The 23020-nt window shown below is 33.7% G+C and overlaps 1 protein-coding gene across 1 annotated transcript in view; it reads left to right on the top strand.

The window, feature by feature from the left end:
- The window catches only part of LOC129224408 (transcriptional coactivator YAP1-like), a 62453-nt gene extending 39999 nt beyond the window's left edge, over nt 1-22454 (top strand). The window contains exons 2-9 of the mRNA XM_054858859.1: nt 3604-3842; nt 6886-6935; nt 7310-7327; nt 7684-7851; nt 9319-9342; nt 9641-9830; nt 16502-16611; nt 22337-22454. Coding sequence (XP_054714834.1) covers nt 3604-3842; nt 6886-6935; nt 7310-7327; nt 7684-7851; nt 9319-9342; nt 9641-9830; nt 16502-16611; nt 22337-22417 — 880 coding nt within the window. The 3' untranslated portion in view covers nt 22418-22454. The remainder of the gene's footprint in view (nt 1-3603; nt 3843-6885; nt 6936-7309; nt 7328-7683; nt 7852-9318; nt 9343-9640; nt 9831-16501; nt 16612-22336) is intronic.
- Nucleotides 22455-23020: the final 566 nt, after the last annotated feature.

The following is a 23020-nucleotide window of genomic DNA, read 5'->3' as shown; positions in this document are numbered from 1 at the left end:
AACAAGAAGGGGTAAAAAGTTCCTGCATTTTGTGCCTTGGGTTTGGGGGAAATGGAGCAGGGACAAAAAAATTCTGTTTTTAATAAAGCTTTCTATTACTTAGAAAACTTACTAAAAAATCGTAGAAACCACACTCTATACTAGTAAAATAATAAACTCTAAAAAACAAAAATGCTAATAAACCAGGAGATCAGGCGAGGGGGGGGGGGGGGCATGGTGCAGATTGGGAAATTGGAATTTTTAAGAAAGTTTTTTAAAGGGGTATTTCTTTCTTTAAATTTTAACTTCTTAAATAATTTACTTAGGCTTTTATTCTGGAAGGATACTTAGTAACACTTGAGGGATGGACCATTGCTTTGGGGGGGGGGGGGGGCTGTAGTTTGCATTCTAAAATCAACAATTGCAGTGAAGTTCACGGACAAATTTCACTTATTTTTAACTTTTTGAAAAAAGTAAAAATTCCGCACAAGCTCAATGATAAGATATAGAAATGTCAGAAGGCTCATCCAAAAATGATCTAAGTGAACTCAAAAAACAATTTAGTTGTAACTGGAGTCATTTAACTGTTTAGAGTCCTGGAATGATATCAAAAACTAAATCCCTGTGAAGCCCCCAAAAAAGTCCTAATTCACTGAAGTTTCCTTGTCCTTCTTAATTAATTTACTCCAATTTTTCCACAATCTTTTGCCATCTTCTTAAAGGGGATAAACAGAAATTGCCACTAGTGAGACAAGAAATGCTGCAATTCTCCCCCTCTACGTCGGTGTGGGTTCTCGTTCGCAAACACCAAGCTGCTTCTCGTTTATGCAGATGGTTATGGGAATTATGCTAAATATGCACACATATACTTGCAAAACTTTTGAGTACATTATGCGATAAAAAAATTTGATAATCATGTTGCATCAAGCTACCCAAAAATCCAATGCAGTACAAATTTTGGTGGTCCAGAACCTGAAGTGATCCAACAATAGAACAAGTTTTGATGAGAACAATGAACAAAAATCAGAATGTTACTCATAAAAGATTGGATTTCATATGGTAATTAATAATCTGTCAGATCTGTTTAACATTCGTTTTACTGTCCCAAAATCATGGTCACAAAGAACAAAAGAATGTTCTCTCTGAGGAAAGTCATCAGCAATTTTGTTAAATTTCTTCAGTGTGTTATTTTTAGACAAAGCCTCCTGCAGTCTTATTTTGACCAGCGTATATCTCACTGAAAACTTACAGTTTTTTCGCAGTTCTTAGAGTGATGTTAATAAAATCCCTGAGAAATTAGCAAATTTCATTCCGATACTTTTCTGCCTTGTCTCTACCCAGGTCGTGATTTCGAATCTCCCCCCTACAATCCTCCTAACTGACAAACCTACCATTATCGTATTAATGCTAGATCAAAGGACTTATTTCTTTTTATTTCATTACGCTAAACAATCTTAATTCTTCTATGATCTTGCCATATTCACATTGCGTATTACTATTCCTTCATTCACGTTTAGTGCAAAGTCTGGGACTTGTGCCCTTTCTGAACTAACTGAAAAATGTGACCCCTTAGTAGAATACTTTGCTGTACAAGGATTGACTTCCCTGCTACATTAATCGATTTCTCTACATACAAATATTGTAAAACCACAGTTAACTTAATTTTGAAAAAAAAAAAGTGACTTATGCCCTTTCTGAAATAATTTATTCAAATATGAGTAAGCTATTGTCATTTTTGATGGATATGAGAAGGAGAAAGCACCAAAGAAATATCATCTGCATCCTAAAGCTTTCTGCTAATAGCTAATTGAAATATATAAGAAAAGCATTTTCTTAAGCAAAACAATTTCCTGTCATTTTTATCTTGAATAAAATTTCTAATTCTTAACATTAATTTTAAAAAAATGTTTCATAAACATGGAACAGCTTTGCAGCTCTTTTTTCATAGTTACATTTGTAATTAGGATATTATAGTTGCATTTTTCTTCCTTTTTTAAAACATTGTATTTCTTTTTTTTGTTCCTATTTTTTTAAGCATAATTTTCCTATTTTTTCCTATTTTTGAAATTTTTGCTTCTATTTTTCCTGCTATTTTTTTAAAAACTGTCTGCGGAGCCTGTAAATGCTTTTGTGGGGCATGGGGGGAGGGGGGGGGGCAACATTTTATCAACAGAAATTTCAAGTTTCTAAAAAATGTTTTTTTTTTTTTTGACCTAGCATTACAAGTGCTGGTTCACACTTTCTGACGGAAGTCGGTTCTGATTCCCGTTGTTTAAATTATAGAAATTTTGTTTACAATTGTTTTGATGTAAAAATAAACATATAAGAGGGTGTGCAACTTGAAAAATCAACTTTCGATTTTTTAAGACATCCTAATCCGCACACGCCGTAAGAGGAGTGAATGGAAAAACATTTAGATTGATAAATTAGTTCATATGAACATAGGATATTACTAAGAATTATCTATTTTTTTTTCTTTTTTTTCCCCAAAAATGTTTGTTATCATAACGCTGATATTATATAACACGGTAATGCTCTTACTTATTGTAAGCCGGCCAGAGCAGTTCAATATCATCTACTTTTATAACATTTACAATAGCTTCTTTATTTGGTGAATACTGTAAAAGCACTTATTTTTGCAATACTTTGTATGCCCGTCGTAATCACGAAAATTTAAGCCTCACGAAATATTTTTTTTTTTAACTTTCGGTCTGTGTTCATATGAAATTAACTAAATTTTCAACTCGTAAAATTACCAATATCTTCATTTTCTCAAAAATAAGTGCTTTTACAGTATTGGAACAATAATCTCTTTGAAATCTAAAACATTCATCCATGAGACATTCTTGGCAGCCAAAAAACAAAGGAGTAACTAACTTGGCGGTTATCGCTAATTCAGCTACTTTTCCTTTTAAGTCAAGCTCTATTCAATACAAATGTTAGCAAAATAAAGAAATTATAATAGCAAACAAACAAATGGCGTCAAACAGAACATATGGCTTCAAAATGATATTCGTATCATTGTGATGGCTTGTATTTTTATGACTCTTATTTCTCATTGCAGTAAAATTTTCGTCAGTCAAATTCGTTTGAACCTTGATTCTTTTTTTAAAAGTTAATTAAAAAGTAGTTTCCAGAAATCGCTACCAACTACTGTTTTTTTGTATCGAACTACTTGCTACACTACTTTTTAAAAAAAGCAGTGTGCTACACTACAAACTACTTAAAAAAGTAGCTACTGCAGTAGCGTCGTTACTTGTAGCATGCTACTTCCAACCCCTGGCTTCTCTAATCCTTTTACAGGTTCTCATTTAGGTCTGGTCCTTTTTTGGAGCAAGAAACGAACTAATACAATTTGCTATTCAAAGTGGTTACTTTACAGGTTTCAGGATGGCTAAACTAACACTTCAATGCCTAAAACCCTTCAATGTTACTTGCCTCCTAATTAGACTGTTACCTCCTCTATGTTTTCTAAATTTGTTTTGATTATATTTATTTTATTTTATTATTATTATATGAAAATAGTGTTAGTCTCTCTTTGATTTCTAAAGTTGGAAGTGTGATGTTATTACCTAAGTTATCTTGTGTGGTAGACTTGGACTAACATTGTGATCTTTCTTTTAGTCACCTGACTCAGACTACTACTTGGGAGGATCCTAGAAAGAAACTAAGTGCAGGCTCCCTCTCCAATTCCTCAGGTGTCACATGTTCTAGCCCTGGCACTAGCCCTGCCTCATCCATCCTCAACCTTCAGACTCTAGGACCTCTCCCTGATGGTTGGGAGCAGGCCACAACAGCTGAGGGGGAGGTATATTTCATCAACCACAAGTCACGTACCACTAGCTGGTACGATCCCCGAATACGTAAGACATCATTTTTTGTTCCTTATCTTTCTTTAATGTGCTTTGATTTCCATGATCTGAATTTATCAACTGTAGCTTTATCTTTTAAATTTATAAAAAATATCTACCAGGAAAAAAATAAATAAACGAAAGAAAGAAAATCTCAAACTTGGCCGCATTTTTTATAAAACTACCAATGCATGGCAAATACTTAACTACATTTTTGTATTTTAAAATTATCAGGCTACAGTGTTCATGATAAAATTTATTTTGAATTTTGTTTGAAGTATATTGTTCAAAAATGTGACTTTCTAGGTTGTATGCACTAGAGATTGAATTTGCTCGAAGCACTTCATGGCACCCTTAGTATGAACAGATGGAAAACTTTCTTCTGAATAAATTTATGTTCTGCATACCAGGATGGCTGACGGGGTTAAAAAAAATCATTAATTTGCCCCTAAAAAGCTTTGTGCATACACGAATTTAGTTGTGTTGGAAACATTTCAGTGCTTACTTAAACTCTTCTTCATTTATGATAAAATATTACTTTATTTTATCGAATTAGTTAAGTAGTCAAACACATAAAAATTGTAATTATGTTTCCATTCATAATGCATAAACTAAACGCCTGCTAGAAATAAACCTGTGCAACTAATTTATTACATTTCTATGACAAAGTTACCATGGCTTTGATCAATAAGAAGCCTGTAGATGTTGTTTAGATTGATTTTCAAAAAGCTTTCGATAAGGTACCGCATGTTGCTTTACTTAGCAAATTAGCTGATATAGGAATAGGAGGGAAAACTTTCATTTGAGTAAAAAACTGGCTGACTGGAAGGAAACAAAGGTAGTTGTAAGGGGAAATTATTCTAATTGGAGTGAGGTTTTAAGCGGGGTTCCTCAAGGATCAGTGTTAGGGCCTGTTTTGTTTATTGTTTTTATGAACAAGATTTATAAAAATATTTCTGGGAACATGAATTGTTTTGCTGATGATGTCAAAGTTACGGCGAGTGTAGAAAATGAAGAACACGCAAATCAGCTGCAAGATGATCTAGATCATATTGCAGAGTGGGCTGATAAATTGGGTATGGCTGTTAAAGTTGGGAAATGTCAAGTGCTACATTTAGGGCATGGAAATAAGTGTACAAGTTATTATTTGCAAGGTTCAGTCCATTAGTCAGGCAGAAAAAGTTACTGTTCTGGGCGTCTTAATAAGTCAGGATTTAAAGTTCAGCCAACAGTGCAGCATAGCTAGTAACAAAGCCAATAAGAGGCTTGGGTTTATCAATAGATCTATTTCAAACAAATCTAAAGAAGTGCTTCTGCTCTTATATAGAAGTTTGGTAAGACCTCATTTAGAGTATACTGTTCAGTTTTGGTCTCCTTATCTTAAGAAAGATATTAATTTATTGGAAAGGGTTCAAAGGCCGGCTACAAGGCTAATAAATGGACTTTCTTATTTAGACTATGATTGCAGGCTTAGAAGGCTAAAAATGTACAGACTTGAGCAAAGAAGAGACTGAGGGGACATGATTCAAATGTTTAAATTTATTAAAATGAAAGATGTTACGGGGCTGAAGTTTATCACTGAAAACAGGACAAGGGGTCATTGTTTAAGCTATTTAAATCTCAGGCTAACATGGATATTAGGAAAAATTATTATTATAGCAGGGTAGTGGAAACTTGGAACAGCTTACTGGAAGAGGTGGTAATGAGCAAGGGAGTAGGTAGTTTTAAGAGGGCCATTGATCTTCACTGGGGATTGAAAATTGACTAGGACCTGTCTAGCTGGGTCCAGAGCTTGTTGCTGGTCGTCACTTTTGTATTTGTAAACTGTCATAAAACGTTCTTCAAACTGGACAAAAACAATGCTTTTTGAATGTAGATGCATTAATAAATTCAGATGTAACCAGCACCACCAGTGGATAATAACTGTGTATGTGCCTGAATATCTAATGTATAGAAGAAAGTATTGGTTTCATGAAAATTTTCAAATTTCGAATTTTGACGGATTTGAACGTTTTGAGGTATGCCGAGTACATTTCGATCATTTTTGGAAAATGTCTGCCTGTGTCCATGTGTGTCTGTATGTTTGTGATTGGTTTTTTGCGGCGGCTCTACAGCAAAACTATCACATGAAATCAAACAAAATTTGGTCCATATGTTGCCTCTAACATGTACAGGTGCTGATTCAATTTTGGTGTCAATAGCTGAAATGGGGGTTGAGCTGTAGAACGTTTTTTGTCGTCACTTGTGACTGCTATATCTCAAGAAATAATGAACGGAATCAAACCGAAATGTATCGACAAGTAGCCCTTAGAAGGTACAAGAGCCGATTCTATTTTGGCATCTCTAGCTGAAAAGGGGGGTGGTGCAATCAGACGTGCTTTCTTTTTCATTGCAAGTGCTATATCTCAAGAAGTAATGCTACGTTCTGGATGAAATTGGGAATAAATGTGAACCTGTATGTAAATGGGCGTTGGTTCAATTTTGGTGCCAATTGTTCCAAGAGGGGCCGATTTTTTTTTGGTGCGAATAAAAATAGCTTCATTAATGCAACAATAAGAAAGATAAATCCTAATAGTCTCGCCTGCGTATTTCGCATGATTTTATCTGTAGGGAAATGATTGAAAACATTATCTCTTTGATTAAAAATTTTTAACTGTTGCCTTACAATGTTTATTAACAAATAAAATATTTGCAATTATTCAAGCAAGGCTTATTCAAGCAAGGCTTTTAAAATAACTTTCAATTTTCGCTTTTTGCTTTGCTTTTGCAATAATTTGGAAACTGGGACAGTCCTCAAGTTTTTGTGTGTGTGTGCGTAATTTTATTTTTGCTTGGAATATTGCTTTCTCCTCAAGCATGAGGAGGGATTAGAATTCATAAGAAAGATACAGAAGAAAGTTTCATGATGACTACAACATACTTTCTTTGTTTAAATGCCTGAAAAAATGGCCTCAAATAATAGAGAACATTATCAGTTTAGATTCTAGCTTGCATAAATAAAAAGTTTGTAAACCATGCTATATGAAATCTTATTTGTTCTATATTTTTGTTCCAGCTGTCGCTCTGCAACAACCTCCCATTGTGTCCATCTTGGGTTCTAGTTCTATTATTACTCAAGAACAGAATTCTGTGTCTCTTCCTGGGCAGCCAAATCAGGTATTAACAGCAGAAAACAATTATTTTACTCCTTTTTTTTCATGCAATTATTTGTATATCGTGAATGAATGCTCAAGAACGCTAGAATGATTCAGTTTTCTTTTTTGATGCAAATTGTTTTGCATGAAGTTTGTTTTATTTATGTTTTGTAGGCTTGACAGGAAAACATACTTTCATATTATGTCCTAAGGGGGGAATGAAAAAATAAAGAGGGAAAATTTTGTTGGATGAGCAAGTTTTCTTTGAATTACACCCACTCAGACAATAGTGGGCAGGTCTATTGATGAACAGTAGTGAACTTCGTGATTTTTACTTCCAAAAACCACAAAGAAAATATTTTGGTTGATATTTGTTTCTGCAAAAGAAAAAAAATAGAATGTTGGTTCTAGAAAGGGAAAAAAATTGCTCATTTCTGAAATTTCATAAAAATCTATATATTTTGAAACATTTATAACTTGAACTTTGTTTTTTTTCCCCCTAAAATTCGAGGTAAGACAGGTTTGATTGTGTATTGAACTGTCTATAGATGTTTTTTCTGTCAGTTACAGAGAGTGTATATTTTTACTATGTAAGGAAAAGAAAAAAAAAATAATTTGGAAAATAATTACATACACATTTCAGTGAATAGCAGCATGATAAATGTAGAAGAGGAAGTCAATTTCTACAAATTCTTTACCTTGTATTTTCTGTTTTTTAGAATCTTGGTCCTCCTCCAAGCATCGTAAGTGCAGCTTCCCTACCTACTCTTGCCACGCAAACTATCCAGCAGCAGCAGCAGAAGCTGAGACTACAGAGATTACAATTAGAACGAGAACGACTCCGTATTCGACAGCAAGAAATACTCAGAGAGGTAAAGTCAAATTTGGTTTTGAATTTCTCTTGTTTCTCATCTAATTTCTCTGTAATCCGTAAGGTAGTCTTATTGGTGGTTCAAATCAAATATGTTAGTAAAGCATGAGACATTATTTCAGACTACATATATTTAGTAAAAGTTGGTCTTTTGTTATTATTATGGTGATTTCAATACACACATTCCAATCTTAATAATAATTTTCCGTTGTTATGATCGGAAAATTTAACGCATCGTCAAGATTACAGAATGGAATCGTCAGGAAAAAAAATGAAAATTTTGGGAGAAAATGCTTTTTTTTTTGTCTGAAAAGGTTTATTTCCCACCTCAAAAAAAAAATTGCAAACTTTCTATCATCAAAAATATTGAACTGCGAAAGTTACAACATTTACATTCTTACGCTTTTTTTCTTCAAATATTTTTTTGTGTTCAGTTTCTCTCATTAAGTCACTAGCTTTGATAAATGCTGAAAGATTTCAATGTGTCTGTACATCAAGTATTATTTACTACTTTCCTTTCTGCAACTAACTTTATGTATGCAAGACCAAATAATATGAGTAATATCAATTAATGGAAACAATTTTGTTTAATAAAGTCCGTTTGATATGTGTATACATTTGTTTCAATGCATGGAAAATTGAAAAAGAAAAGAAAAAAAAATTCTGTTCAAAAATTTCACAATCATTTCATTTAAAAACCACTGCAAATTACTGTCCAAAAGATTGACAACAACAATTACAAAAATCACATCCTGTCCCAAATAAATGGTTGAATAATGATTGGACCAACGTGGATAATTTTTGTATTTTGAACTAAGAAAACAATTGACATATATAAATGAGAAAGAATTTTTTCAACCTCTGTCAGGAAGAAAAGAAACCCTTTAAAATATGGATTGCATATATATTTTAAATAGTTAACACTTCATGCTCTTTAAAAAAAACATAAAAAACTATATTTTTTTCTTAAGAAAACCAAATTTTCCATTTTTTTCCCCAATTTTTCATTAAAAAAAGGGGAAAAAATGGAATTTTCCCCACTAGCATGCTTTTCAATTCTTCACTGTGTTTCTGCTAAATTTCCAGTTTTCTATTTACATTCAACAAATGTTTGCCTTCCAGCAATTTTAATTATTCTTATCTTCATCATTTCTTTTATTAATTTCATCACCAAATTGTTCACTTGGAAAGACCAGAATCATCTTGTTTGCACCATAGCTGTAGGTTTAATGGAGTATTTTCAAGAAATTTGACACTAGTTCATTTTATGAAAATGCTAAAGCTTTTAAGTAAAAAACAGTCGATTATTCCATCTAAATTTAACTATATATGAGGCAGTGAGAAGCAAAGAGATGTAAGTGGACATTTTCAAGTTTCGAGTTAAAAACGACTATAAATATAATGTTTTAGGTAGGCTTTCATTGATTTTTTTTTCTAAATCATGCTACCTGGGCTACTAGTACCATCTCTTGCCCCAAGACAGAGGAACGGTTCACCTACCATTTGTGCTGGTTATCTCCAAATTTTTAATTTTGCCACGTACATTCCTTTGCTTCTCAGTGTTTCATATGTTGTTATATTTTTAAAAATGAGATTAGGCTTTTCTCTTTTTTTGTCCAAAATTTAATCTTTTGGGAAAATCTTGTTTTTAGTTTTTATATTTAATTTCTATTATGCATTCATGATGCAGTTTTTTTTTTTTTTTTTTGTTTTGTCTTTTACGATTCTATGCTCATGAAGCTTACTGTGTAAAAACAATGGAGAAGTAAGTAAAAAAAAATGTTTTCTGACAATTTTTCTTGTAGGAGATGATTCGACAGTCACTACGAGAAGAGCCTACGTCACCCCGAGGTTCAGACTCTTCTTCGGTGGATCCTTTTCTTGGGGATTTCCATTCCCGCCAAGAGAGTGGAGACAGTGGCCTCAGTCTGGGCACCAATTATAGTCTTCCTAATACCCCTGAAGATTACCTGATGGGAATGGATGAAGGTAAGGATAGATGTTTGAGGTCATTAGTTGTGGGAAATTTTTAAAATGTGGCAAATGGATTTCATTAGGTGATAGGAAGATTGTTTTAAGCCGCATAGATGATTATGGATCATTCCCACAAAACTAGTGGATTACGGTTAATTGAATCTGTGGTTAAATGAATCGGCCTCTTTAATGAATAAAATTGCCAAAAACAAATCAAAATCCAGCTTTATTGAAGTAGCCATTTTATTGAATTATCCGTTTTGTGGAATCAAAACTGTTTCAAACAAATGTGATTCATATTAGCGGCAGTACAAATCATGTCCGATACTTATCCATTGTGTTCATCAATTTTAATAATTTTTGTCAACTAATATTTATTATAGATATTCCATTTATTTATGTATAAGAGGCATTCAAATGAAACTTGGTCACTAGCTTAAGGTAATGGTTACAATTTTATTAACTCAAAAATAGTCGCTAAAGCTGTTGGCATATATATCCCATTGCAACACTAGGCGGTCAATTCCATCTTTGAAAAAGCTAGTAGGTTGCTATCGGATCCAGGACTGGGTGAACCCAGTCACACACTTTCGTCGTCCAATGTGATATCCGTGGTATCCGATGTATCATCTGCGAGTAGCTTGTTTTGGAGGTCCAAAAACATGAAAGTCACTCAGTGAAAGGTCTGCACAGTGAAAGGGTGCACGGTGGATGTTCCAGCTCCAACATTTCCCACCAAAACTGCAGCTAGGTTGTCTTCACCACATTGGCCGCATGTGGACACCTTTGGACAACATGCCTTGCTGTTTCGACTTAATTGCTCGTCTTAGGCTCTGTAAAGTGGCTTGATAACGCTGGATATTAATGGTGGTTCCCCGTTTTAGGAACTCAAAAAGCAGTGCCCCCCCCCCCTGAGTGGGCCCTTGTGGTCAAAAAAGGGTCTTAAGACCACCTTCTCTTCGGCGTTAAACCGCACTCACTGTGCAACATGAAACATTGCGCATGTGTCAGCGTCTCTACCAAAATATGGTGTCTCCATACGTGGCATCATCTATAGGGTTTCCAATCCTGCGCAGAATTTAGTCCCACAGGATTTCGGGATTTACTTTATTCTTCAAAAAATTAAATTTTTATGACAGAGAAAAAGTTGTACTTTTTAGGATAGGCTGTTTTTATTACTTGAATTAGTAGTCTTCTTGAATTCCGTACCACAATTGTAAAGCACTACAAAGTCAAATATTGTAGAGAAATAATAAATTAGATTGAAAATAAGTGTTTTTATTTTTGAAAATTGATATGATTTCCTATAGCAGGCTGCTTTAACTGTTACGGCTTGAATGCCAGCACATATTTTTCTTTTAATCGAACACTTAAAATTCAAAACCAAAACCAGTTGAACTGAGTCCATTTTTTAAGTGTAATTTTTCGAACGTAGACAATATGCTTTTTTTTCCCACCAAAAGCAGAGGAGTAGAAAATGATTTCTTACTAATGAAGTAAATAATAATTTTATTGTTTTATATCGTATTCGAATAAATAATTAAAGGTTTATTGGGTGAAACTCGTAATTTCAACTTGGCATAGTGTTTTTTCATTTATACGAAAGGTCGGACACTGCTATTAGAAAAATCTACATTTCAGCATACTGTGAAAAAGTTTTTTTGCACAAAAAGGATTCCCTTCAGATCTGAATTTTTAAATCTAATACTTTTTTTATGCTTACATTATGCTTAAGTCGAAACATCTAGTGGCATTCCCATGGCATTTATTTTATTGCCTTACGTGTGTTATCTGTTGTATGTTATGAGTACATGTAATGCTTAATATTTCTTGGTCAGTGAGCCATGCCGGGCACGAGATTCAGCTAGTTCATAGCCGAATGCTTTACTGAAAAAAACTTATCAATTTTACTGAACAACTAAGTCCAGTGTTTTTAAGCTTTATTAAAAAAAAAAACAGTTTAATTGTCTTTTTCTTTTAATTGTCGAAAGCGACGCAAAAAATTGGAAAACTTTATTAGAATATTACTTTTAAAAAAAAATGCATAAGAACTACTGAATCAAGGTTTTGCAACAGCAAGGGGCGTTTCCAAAAACTTGATTTCTAGACTGTAAGTCTATTTTTCGTCATTAGCTGGCCCAATAAGCTTTAAAATTAATGGGGAATTTCTTCAAGAAATAAGAAAGATCTCGCATACCAACAGAAAAATAATTCACAGAAATAATATATAATATAAGATATTGAAGAGATGTGTTTTTATTTTTAAAAATTTATACCATTTGTTATCGAAGGCTGCTTGAACCGTTATGGCTTAGATGGCAGCACGTGTTCATCATTTAGCCAGCCGTTTAAAATACAAAATCAGTTGAACTAAGTTTTTTTTTAAGCATAGCTTTTCGAATGTAGTAAAAATGTGACGATCTATTTGTTTTTTGCGAAAAGAAGAAAAAAAAATGATATTTTACCCATCAAGTTGTTAGTTATTTTCATGTTTTACTTTGTATTCTAATAAATATTCATAGTTTTACTTAATGAAAAGCATAATTTCAATTTGTGGTAAAAATGTTTTTAACTGTTATCAGAAGAATCGACATTTCAATGTGCGATTTATTATTTTTTCTGAACAAAAAAACTATCCCATATGGTCTGAAATCTTAAAACTGATACTTATATTTTTGCTTGCATTATGCTTTAGTTTTCTGACTGGGGCTAAAGCTTTAAAAACAAACAAATGAAAAAAAAACCCATACAATTAAGAATCGATTTAGCTACAGGTGTATCAAGTGTTCGTTCCAGCAAGGAGTGTTTCCATCACGTTTATTTTATTATCTCACTTGTGTTATTTATTGTTTTCAAGTGTTCATGTAATGCGCAATATTTGTCTAATTTTTTGATGCAAGATCGTCCGGGCCGGGCTCGAACACTCGTTCTTTTGCTTACCATTCGAACGCTCTGCCGATCGATCTATGCAGCTCTGTCGGTCACAGTGCTAGTTAAACTTATAAATTTAATCGAAAACCTCAGTCCGGTGCTTTAAAACAGGTTTTTTTGACAAATTTTTTTTTTTAGACCATGGGTCTATTTTTCGTCATTAGCCTGCACGATTAACTTTCAAATGATGTGTAAATCAAAGAAATTGATCAAGAATTGAGGAAGATCTTGCGTAGGAACAAAAAACAGGCTCCAGAAATAATATATAAGGATCTGGTGAAAAATCTGAAGTAGTCTATATCTGTCATCATCAGGTCATCCGTATATCCTATAATATAGTTCATTCAAACACAAAAAGAAGCATGAGTCTGCATTGGAAGAAACGTCTTGGATTCAGTTTTTAAAACTAGCCTTATGAATGATGTAGATGTGTTTAAAGTAGAATGTATGTTTGCCCACTGTTTCCTTAACAAATGTAAAATACTGATCAGTGTAATAGATCATGCCAGCAAAAAATTTTGAAAAAATGTTTCCACCCTGGAAAATAGCCAAAAATTATTAGAGTAGTCACAAAAGAAATTGTTGTTTAAAAACAGTAATATTAACAGGGCTCGTTTTCCTTCTACTTTTCCCTACTTAAGTATGAAATTTGTGAAATTTCATTTGACAATAAATTGGCCTATTCTTTTGACAATTTGTTGCTTTTCTATGAACAGGGGGCCCAATGGGAGGTTACTGACCTTCCAAAAATGTCCTTATTTAGCAAATTTTGTCCTAAAACTTGGCAAATTCGGAGATGGCATTTAAAAAATTACATTTTTAATGCTTTTAATTATTGCATTCATTTATTATTTTATTATGATGCTCTCTTTTCATTAGATGCAGGTATCAATGTGTTTATGCTCATACTTCATCATTTGATAAAATCCAAAGCTTCATTTGGCAAATTAAAGATTTCCTCCTTCCCAAAGTTCGGAACACCCCTGTCTATGAATTTTAAAAATGTGTCAAGGACTTTTCGGACACCTGTATATCCAATATTTAATTCGAAAATACCTTGATATTTTCGATATTTATTTCTCGAACTATCGCATTTACTATATAAATATTATAAGTATTAATCATATAAATGTTATTTATTATTAAAAATACCCAAAATGTAATGATTTGTTAATATTGTTACATAGATTTGATCACACACTGCAGATGAAAGTAGGTTTTATTCCAACCAAACGAGCTATCTGGCTGCCAAGTCACAACAAACCCCACGCTCAGCTCGTGAGAGGGTTTTTATACAGAACCTAGGAATATTTTGAGAACAATGAAGACTAGTTACATATATATTTACATATTTCTAATTTACATATTGTAGCAAAGTTTGTACTTCCCATCCGTGGATAAGAGTGGCTCAGTGGTAGAATTCTCGCCTGCCACACAAGCTACCCAGGTTCAAATCTCAACTAGGGTAAAGTGAGTTTTACTAAAATTTCTTTTCTACTGTTTCCGGTGTTTTCTGGAATGCTCTATTAATTTCTGTATCTTTCCAAATCTGGAAAGATCCAGCACTTTCTGTAGTTGCGCATAAGTAGATGTAGCGTTCATTCATGGTTCTGAATAAATATCTTGCGTTGAGACTAAGGAGTATTCCTTTCAGTTGGCTTTCACATTGTCTTCGCTAGCTTCATCTATGGCACAATATTTCTGCTACTTATAGAAAGGAAAGAAAGTAAAAGAGGAAGGAAAGTAAAGCCACACTTGGGGCTGAAACTCACAAGCTTTGGGTTATCAATCCAGTGCTCCAACCATTCAGCCAGCCAGGCGCTCTCTTGCAGTGCGAATTACGACAATATACAGTCAAACATCCCAATAGCAGACACCGTCAGGACCAAAGTTTTTATCTGTTAACCGGGAGTGTCCGCTATTGGGGAGTCTGAATTTACAATGGCATTTTAGTTTTGTATTTTAAACCTACACATACAGTGCGTAGTTCTAAACTAAATTGATGAGTATTGCTTTTATAAGTAAACTTAACTAATAAGTAAATCATCCGCTGAAACTCCTTAAAAAATAAAATAGGAAGGCATTTGTAAATTGTTTCCTCTAGCTGAACAAAACCAGCCAAGCACAATGGAATCAATGTCGCTGATTTTCAGCACCTTTTTTGTTTAAGATTGTAGCAAAATGTAGCACAATCAGCTACTTTTCACTTAATCTGGTAATACTATGCCGATACCTCATCAGCGTGTGGCGCGGATTCTCGTATTAAAATCTAGTAGGAAACTAATATAAGAAGTGGGGGGGGGGGGGAGTGGATGTTGTTAAGTTGCACGAGAGTATTTTTTCTCTCTCATGCAAACTGATAGAGCAAGGTACTGTGTAAAAGGAGAAAGACTTTTTTTTCTTCTGTTTTTTGCTGGAATTTCGTGCATGAAATGGAAACAAAGCTTTTATAAGCTTCGACTTAAAAGGCTCCTGTTTTTGGAGAAAAAGGGGTGTTAATCCTGTTATCGGTACTGGTTAGTCCCAGAACATTGTAACGGAGTAGACGAAATGCTTGCTACAAAAGCAGTGCTGAGCAAAATCTTACCAGAATCAGAAAAATAAAACGAAACTCGTCTGATTTACTGTCCGCCAACGGGAGTGTCCACTAACGAGGAGTGAAATACATTATACGCCTATCTCAAGGGTCTAGGGATTCAGAAACTGTCCGCTAACGGGGAGTGTCCGCTATCTGGGAATGTCCATTAAGGGAGATTTGACTGTAACATTAATATTTTCATCTCAAAGCAACTGTAAGACAGAAAGTATCTCTTTTTGTAGTTAATAAATAATAATGTTTTTCATGCTGTCTGAGTTTGACATGAAATTGTTATCATTGAAAGTATACTGCTGGGAAGGGGGGGGGGGGGGGAATGTCATTGGAGGCCCAATTGCTAAACAACCCGATTAAACATGCTCTACTTGACTGTATGAGTGTGGTAAAGGCGTAAAGTATTCTAATCCCTGAATTCAAAATAAATTGACATTTGGTTAGTGTGTAAAAAATTATTAACAAAGCTCGTCTCTGTATAGAGGTGGCAGTTTTTTTTTTCCGGTGTGTGTTTATGTCTATTGAACAAAATCTAGAAACGTTATTATAAAACATTCTGTACTTCTATTTTAAGGTCAAGCTCAGTATCTACTGAAATGAGGTTTTGAGATATTTGAAAGAAATGCATTTTGCATTCCATACTAACAATAAAGAATGTTGGAATTTGATGTTTTTTTTTTCATGCTTTATTTTTAAAGGAAACCAAATAATCAAGCTTGTACAATAGAGCTAAAAAAGCGGCACAATAGATGACAAAAATGCATAAATTGCAGTTACTACACTTTACCTTCCCACTGCAGTATACTGTGCTGCAGCCTGATATTTCTTCTGTACATACACATAAGTGTGCCAAGAATTCCAACAGGGTGCAAAACTCAGTGTACTAGAAGGGCACCCCAGAACTCTCCCTCCCTCCTCACTGAGCTAGCCCCTGTTACTACAGAAAATGTTTGTACATAGATAAATGAACACTATTGAAGCAAGCATAGTATGAATTTGGTATGCCAGTTAAGTATATTAGTTTTTTCACATTATTCATCTAAGGAACATATTGGGTAGTCAAGTAAAGCTGTATTTCAAAGTTTTTAGCTCAAAGTTTTAACATTTGTCATAAGTGTAATTGCTTATTCTGTTTGAACAAAGTTTTCTAATTTCTCGTTGTTTTATATCTAAGATGTAATTCTAGATATTGCTGAATTAAATTTGGAACCAATTCCTGGTGCAACTCTTGACATGGTTCCGGAGCAAATGGATTCTGAAGATTTGGTCCCAAGTTTACAGGTTAGTGGAATTTAAAGTATGTATACAATTTATAACCCCAATTTAACAATTGTCAAGGGATTGGAAAAAGTTTTCATTACATCAAGGATATCGTTATATCGAGGAGCATAGACATTTAAAGCAGTTGAATCCGGACCAGTGAAATGTATCATTAATTTGAGAAAATCGTTTAAATCAATATTTTAAATTGATGTTATACTGTATATATACAGGGTGTTTCAAAACTAATCGTCTATACTGAAAGGGTGGTAGACCTTGCCAAAACAAACAACTTTCACAATGCAATTTGGGGTCAGAAAGCAAAGGGCAGGCTGGGAAATTGTACTTGGTTTGCAGAAATGGGGAATGCAATCAAGACCAAAAGGACAACAATATGAAGACAAAGAACCTTTATTTTTTACAAATACTGAAATGAATTCCCGCTAGCTGCAAAATAAGCTTTATATCAGTGATGCATTGAACAATGCACACGTTAGAATATTCATGTCATATCATAAAGGTTTGCAGCGCTTTTTCGGGAAAGGTTCTCTGGTTACGTAATGTAACCAGACATGTTCATAAATCGGGCAACAACTGCTGGAAGAAGTTACAGTACTTGTCTCAATCTAAATAACGTAGTTATAAAATTATAAATAAAGGATCTTTGTCTTCATATTGTTGTTCTTGGTCTTAATTGCTCTCCCTTTCTGTGAACCAAGTACCCTCTCCAGGGCTGCCGTTTGCTTTCTGGCCCCACATTGCATTGTGAAAGTTTTTTGTTTTGGCAAGGTCTATCATCCCTTTTAGTATGGTTCATTAGTTTTGCAACACCTGTATATATAAAGCTTTGCAACACCCTGTATATATAAAACCTGTATTAGCAAATAGCAATCAGCATAACAAAAAAATTGAGGTTCACCAGGTTTTCAATAAACTCCTGTGTAGTTTTTTCCGGCATGTTAGAAAAACAAGGATAGGAAAATGTATTTAATTTGACGTAACAAACACGTTGAACATAAAAAATATTCACATATTATCTAATTTTAATAATTAATAGTTTAATTTCGTTAAAATATCTAGTAACAAGGTTATTCTTATTATTAAAAATTATAAAAAAAAAATTAAACAAAGTGATCATTTATTGTCCTAAAATTAAAATATTTTGGCATTACGTAAAGAATTTAATGCAGCTATTCAATAATTAAAAAAGAAAAAACTTACCTTTCTAATGGAATCCATAATGAATTACCTGCATTAATGACAAAGACATATTAATTTTATAACACTTCTTGTTTAAATTTAAATACTTGTATTTTTGACTAAATTAACAATTTTTTTCTGTCTACTTTTTTTTTTCTTTTCAAAGGAACTTTGAATTACAGTAGAGTCTCGAAAATCCGAGCCTCGAAAGTTCGAGGTTCCGCTTAATCTGAGGCTGTCAACCCGATACAATTATATTTTAAGTTATGCTTTTTAGTAGCTAAAAATTTGGTTTTTAATAAAATCTGAAAATAGAAATATCTTGCTGCTGTAAAACATTATTCTAAGTACAGTAACTAATAAAAATACATTGAGTGGTTGGTCTCAACAACACTCCCTAAGTGGTGCGAAATATTCATAGAGTATAAGAGATAGAGATTATGAGATGTTTTGGAGATAATAACTTGATATGTAAAACTGACATTGATTTGCCACAAAGAAAATGTCTACATCTCTTTTAGAGCATATGATTGAAATTTAAAACAAAAAAAGGAGGTACACAACTTAACGTGCATATGTTGCATGTACGATGAAATTGAAACCTTTCTACAACTAATAGATTTTATGTAATCCTAATTATTAAAAAATGCAGGGACGCATATTGATACAGGCGTTCATGACAAAACTCGTCGAAATAGATTTGAACTCAGTCAAAATGCATATTTTGGTTGCCTTGTAAATAAGTAAAAAGTGCTCCTTCTTGTGCCTTTCGAGTAGTGTAAGTTTTATATTTGGAAGAATTTTCTGGAAAATCCAAGTTTTCAGTAATCCGAGGTGAGATGAGCCTCAATTAACTCGGATTTTTGAGACTCCACTGTATCCGGCATGCTGCAAAATTCAAATTTCTAGCATGCTGGTTAACTTCCCTAATTTCTGCTATGCCGGCTAATACTGTGTGATATGGTTTTTATGTTACGGTAAATGTGAACTAGTGATTGTACAATGTACATCATTACCAGTTCGTAACACTAACAAACATAAGTTTAAAAAATGAAACTACTTGCAAAAATGCAAAAATTTGGAGCTCTCCTATATACAGGACAATAGTAAATTATGGGTTAAGCAAAGTCTTCAGCACATAAATTCACTAGTATGGAGATGGAATTTTTTGTATATTTAAAAGTTTCTGTTTTATTCAAAAGCCTAGATATTTAATTTCTTCTTATTATTATTGTTTTTGCATAAGAGGACATTTTTTCAAAATTTCTAATTATAATGGGAATAATAGTTGTTTATAGCTGGCAAATTAAGGGATTGCCTAGATTTTAGCTAGAAAGTAATTATAACTGGTAAAAATTGAGCAATTTATTTCAAATTTGCAGAAGTAGTATAAATATGGCTGTCAGACTGATACAATTATTTATTTTTTTAAATTTACATTGGGGAATGTGTCGGACAGGTGGATCTCCCTTCTTGAACCCCAATACAAAGTGCCCTTTGAAAAACAGTTGTCAAAAGGTGGTAAAGTGTAAAAAGATGTTGGCCATATAGGCAGGGATGTGCACAGAAATTTTGGGGCCCGTCCTTAATGACTTTTCCGGGTCCCTTCCATACTGTTTACTCCTATATTTCATGCATAGTTTTAGAAATACTGGGCCCCCTTCAGGCTCGGGCCCGGACCAACAAGTGTCCCTTCTCCCCTCCTGTGCAGGCCCTGCATATAGGCACAAATTGTTAAAAAGTTCATTGTTTTCCCTGAAGAACAAGAGCAGTTAGGCTTGTCAGTGATGCTTATACGGTGGAGGTGGTTCTGATGGCAGTTGCGTCCATTGGTTTTTCGGAAATTAGCTGAAAAAATCTACCAAGAAAGATGCATGGCAACAGGGATGTGAAAAAGACTGGACCACACCTTCCCCACATCCCTAACAATGATGGAAGAAATTTGATTGCAAGGCAGAGCAAAGAGGCACTGTGTTCATTTACATCCTTGTTTGGCCAATTGGTTGGCTTTCTTGTTACCAATCTTGTTACCCCATGGATGGGAATACACTGGAAGTTGATCTCCTAGCCATCCATGATGAGTTCCTCAGTTTTTGATTCAGTAGCTCCTAGTTTTCTCCTGAACATGAACTGAGAGATTTAATAGTTTAGTAATAGTATAGAGTAGAAGAGTTTTATTTAGACAAAAAAGCTAGTGAGCAAAACTGTGCACTTTATGTTTAATTATGAGGTCATCAGCTTTAGTCAAGAATGAATGGTATGTTGTCATGACCTTGTTAACATTGCTATTTGCATTTCCAATATTTTTATCTGTCCAATAAATTGCTATGTTATCGACAAAAGCCAGACATTGAGTTTCTGGAATTTCCTGAATTTTTTCCATCAAGTCTTTAGCTATAGTATTGAACAGGAAACACAGAAGCAAATTATTTCACATTTTCACAAGTTTAGAAGAACTTGTATTGTATTTGGCCTTTGCACGCCTCTGTGCTTAAAAGCTACATACCATATTTCCCCGCATTAGCCGGAATGCCAGAAAAAAGTGAGGCTGACCAGCATGCTGGGAAATTCAAGGATTATTTTGCAACAAAACAAAAGTAAATTTCCCAATTCAATTCCAACCAGAAAGCAAACCACTGTAAGGAAAAAATAATAATAAATCCTAAAAGTAACTTTCTTTCAAAAAAAAAAAAAAATTAATTTGAATTTTGTCATCTTGAATTCAAATTATGTTTTTCACAATCACGAGTGTGTGTGTATATGTAAGCGTGTGTGTTTGTGTGTGGAGGGTATGTGTGTGTGTGTAGGGGTATGTGTATGTGTGTGTAGGCATGTGTGTTTGTGTGCTGGCATAAGTGTGTGGTTAGTTGTGTTTATGAATGTGTGTATGTATGTGTGGGGGGTATGTGTATGTGTGTAGGCATATGTGTTTGTGTCAGTGTGCAGGCATGAATGTGTGGGTAGTTGTGTGTGTGTAGTTGTGTATGTATGCGCGTGTGTGTGGCTTTCGCTATAGGAGCAGCATCGTGAGGAGCCCGTCGACGGTGACAGGGTGCGGAGGGTGGCGGTGGGAAAATAAAAAGATAGGACATCAAAACAGTCAAATGAGAACAATAAGCAATCGTGATTGCTCAAAAAAATTGTGTATTGCATAAATATGTGCTTGTTTCTTATGGTAGGTCATTATTAGTAGATTTAATTTCATGCCAATAAAGTAATCAATTCAGAAGCACTCGTTGTTACTGCAATTCGTTCATAATTTTTTTAAATAAATAATTTTATTTTCCTTTTAGAGATGTAAGTTTAATTTTTATTTATTGAAAGCTATGGTAAATTCTTTAGCACTGATTTAGGGGTGGTAACTTACTGGTTAAATGTTTGCTTTGTTTTAATTTAATTTTTGTAAAATTATTTGTTATTAAACAATATTTTTCTCTCTCTTGTTAAAATAACAAATGAATAGTAAATATGTTTACGAAATTGAATTGTTTATTAATACTAATAAAGTATGTATAGAACTTATATTCATTTTAAAGCTGAATATATATTTTTTATGGTATTAACTTTTTTCCTAACTTCGATTTTTCCGGCATGCCGGAAAGGACCAGGCAAGTGTTATTGAAAGTCTGGTATCCCCCAAATTTTGTGGCATTTTGACTGATGCAGGGTAATACGATATATATATTCACTGGTCCAACAATCCATAAGAGCCAAGGCCTACTGGCTTGGCCTCCTGGCTTACCTCCTTTTTGTGACCAAGGGGCTCTAGGGTGCAAAGGCAGATGTTCCGATCAGCTAAACTTGTAACAATAAAGAAACACTAGTTACAAAATCTAAAAATGAGTTACTAAAAATTGGGACGAGCTGAAAATTTAGAACCTTATTTGTAAATTTTGGCGTAGGGTAACGGCATCAGTAATAGACATGCTTACGACATTGCTCTCGGATTAACTTAATTTTCTGAGTCTTTTAATGTATTTAGATTTTTAAACTATTTTTCTCTCATGCAACTACATCTCGGCTAACGTTTAGCTGCTTCTGGATCCTCTGAATAAGTTAATTCTAATTTTATTTGCACAATTTTGAAGAAAGGTCTGACCCCCAGTAACAGACACCCAAAAATCTGATGATACTCAGTAACAGATAGGGTGCGAAAAGAATGAGTAATGTACAAAATTCCCTTTTTCTCTTCGAAATATGCAAAAGTCCTTTATTTTTAGAACTCAAGCCTTTTTAAATTCAAATAAACATGAAACACCAGCTGACTTCATGGTGGCTGCTCATAACCTTCCACCACTGCCTTGTAAATACCAACTGGCTCGTAAAATTCACTCTGATAACACAAGATGGTTGCACCATGGGCCACAACAACATCAGTTTTACCTGCCTAAAATTCTTATTTAATTGGACCTTTGTCTGTTACTGATGCTTTTACCCTGTGGTTACATTAGTTTAATGGATTTATTGCAAGTGGTTTAAGTAAAATAATTATAACTTTTGTGCATGTGGTAATGAGTTGACTCACTCATTGTACTTGCTTTCACAGGAGGCACTAAATGCTGATCTTCTATCAGATGTTGAAGCAATTTTAAATTCAAATAAAGAATCTGTGCTGAAGTGGCTGTGAAATCATTTGCTTTTGGGAGAGATGACTGCATCACATCAGATTGGTCTAGCTGACTTTTGGAAGTTTTTAAAATTTATATTCTCACTCATTCAATCATGCAAGTTTTATCAGTGTTAATATTTATGCTCATCATTACACAAAACTAATGAAAATGATGAGCAATTCTGTAAAATTTTTACATTTGCGAACTTTTTAAGCAAAATAATGGTTCAGTTTTATTTTAACAAGAATTTCCATGATCTATTGAAATCAAAGTTATACTTAATCATGTGATTATTATCTAATAAGGTGCAGAGTATTTTAATCAAAGGCTCCAATGCAATCTCATTAAATTTTTGAATCTAAATATTTTATTAAAACATTTGCAAAAATATATAAATAATTTTGGTTTGATAATTTTAATTCTCATTTTTTATTGTAATATAATCAAATATGAAGTTTGAAATTTTAAAGTTTCTGCCTTTTTTTTGTGAAGGTATTGATTTTGGAACAAAACTTAGAAAAACATATTGTTATGGAAGTTCTCTTACTTTATTTTGATGAAACTGAATTTTTCTCTTCACCCCAGTGCCATTCTCTCTCTTCAGTGCCATCTTGACTTGT

The sequence above is a fragment of the Uloborus diversus genome, chromosome 1 (genome assembly GCF_026930045.1).
Source record: "Uloborus diversus isolate 005 chromosome 1, Udiv.v.3.1, whole genome shotgun sequence".
In the NCBI taxonomy this organism is placed as follows: Eukaryota; Metazoa; Arthropoda; class Arachnida; order Araneae; family Uloboridae; genus Uloborus; species Uloborus diversus.
Note: the sequence above shows the minus strand (reverse complement) of the source record. Positions and strands in the feature narration are given on the sequence as shown.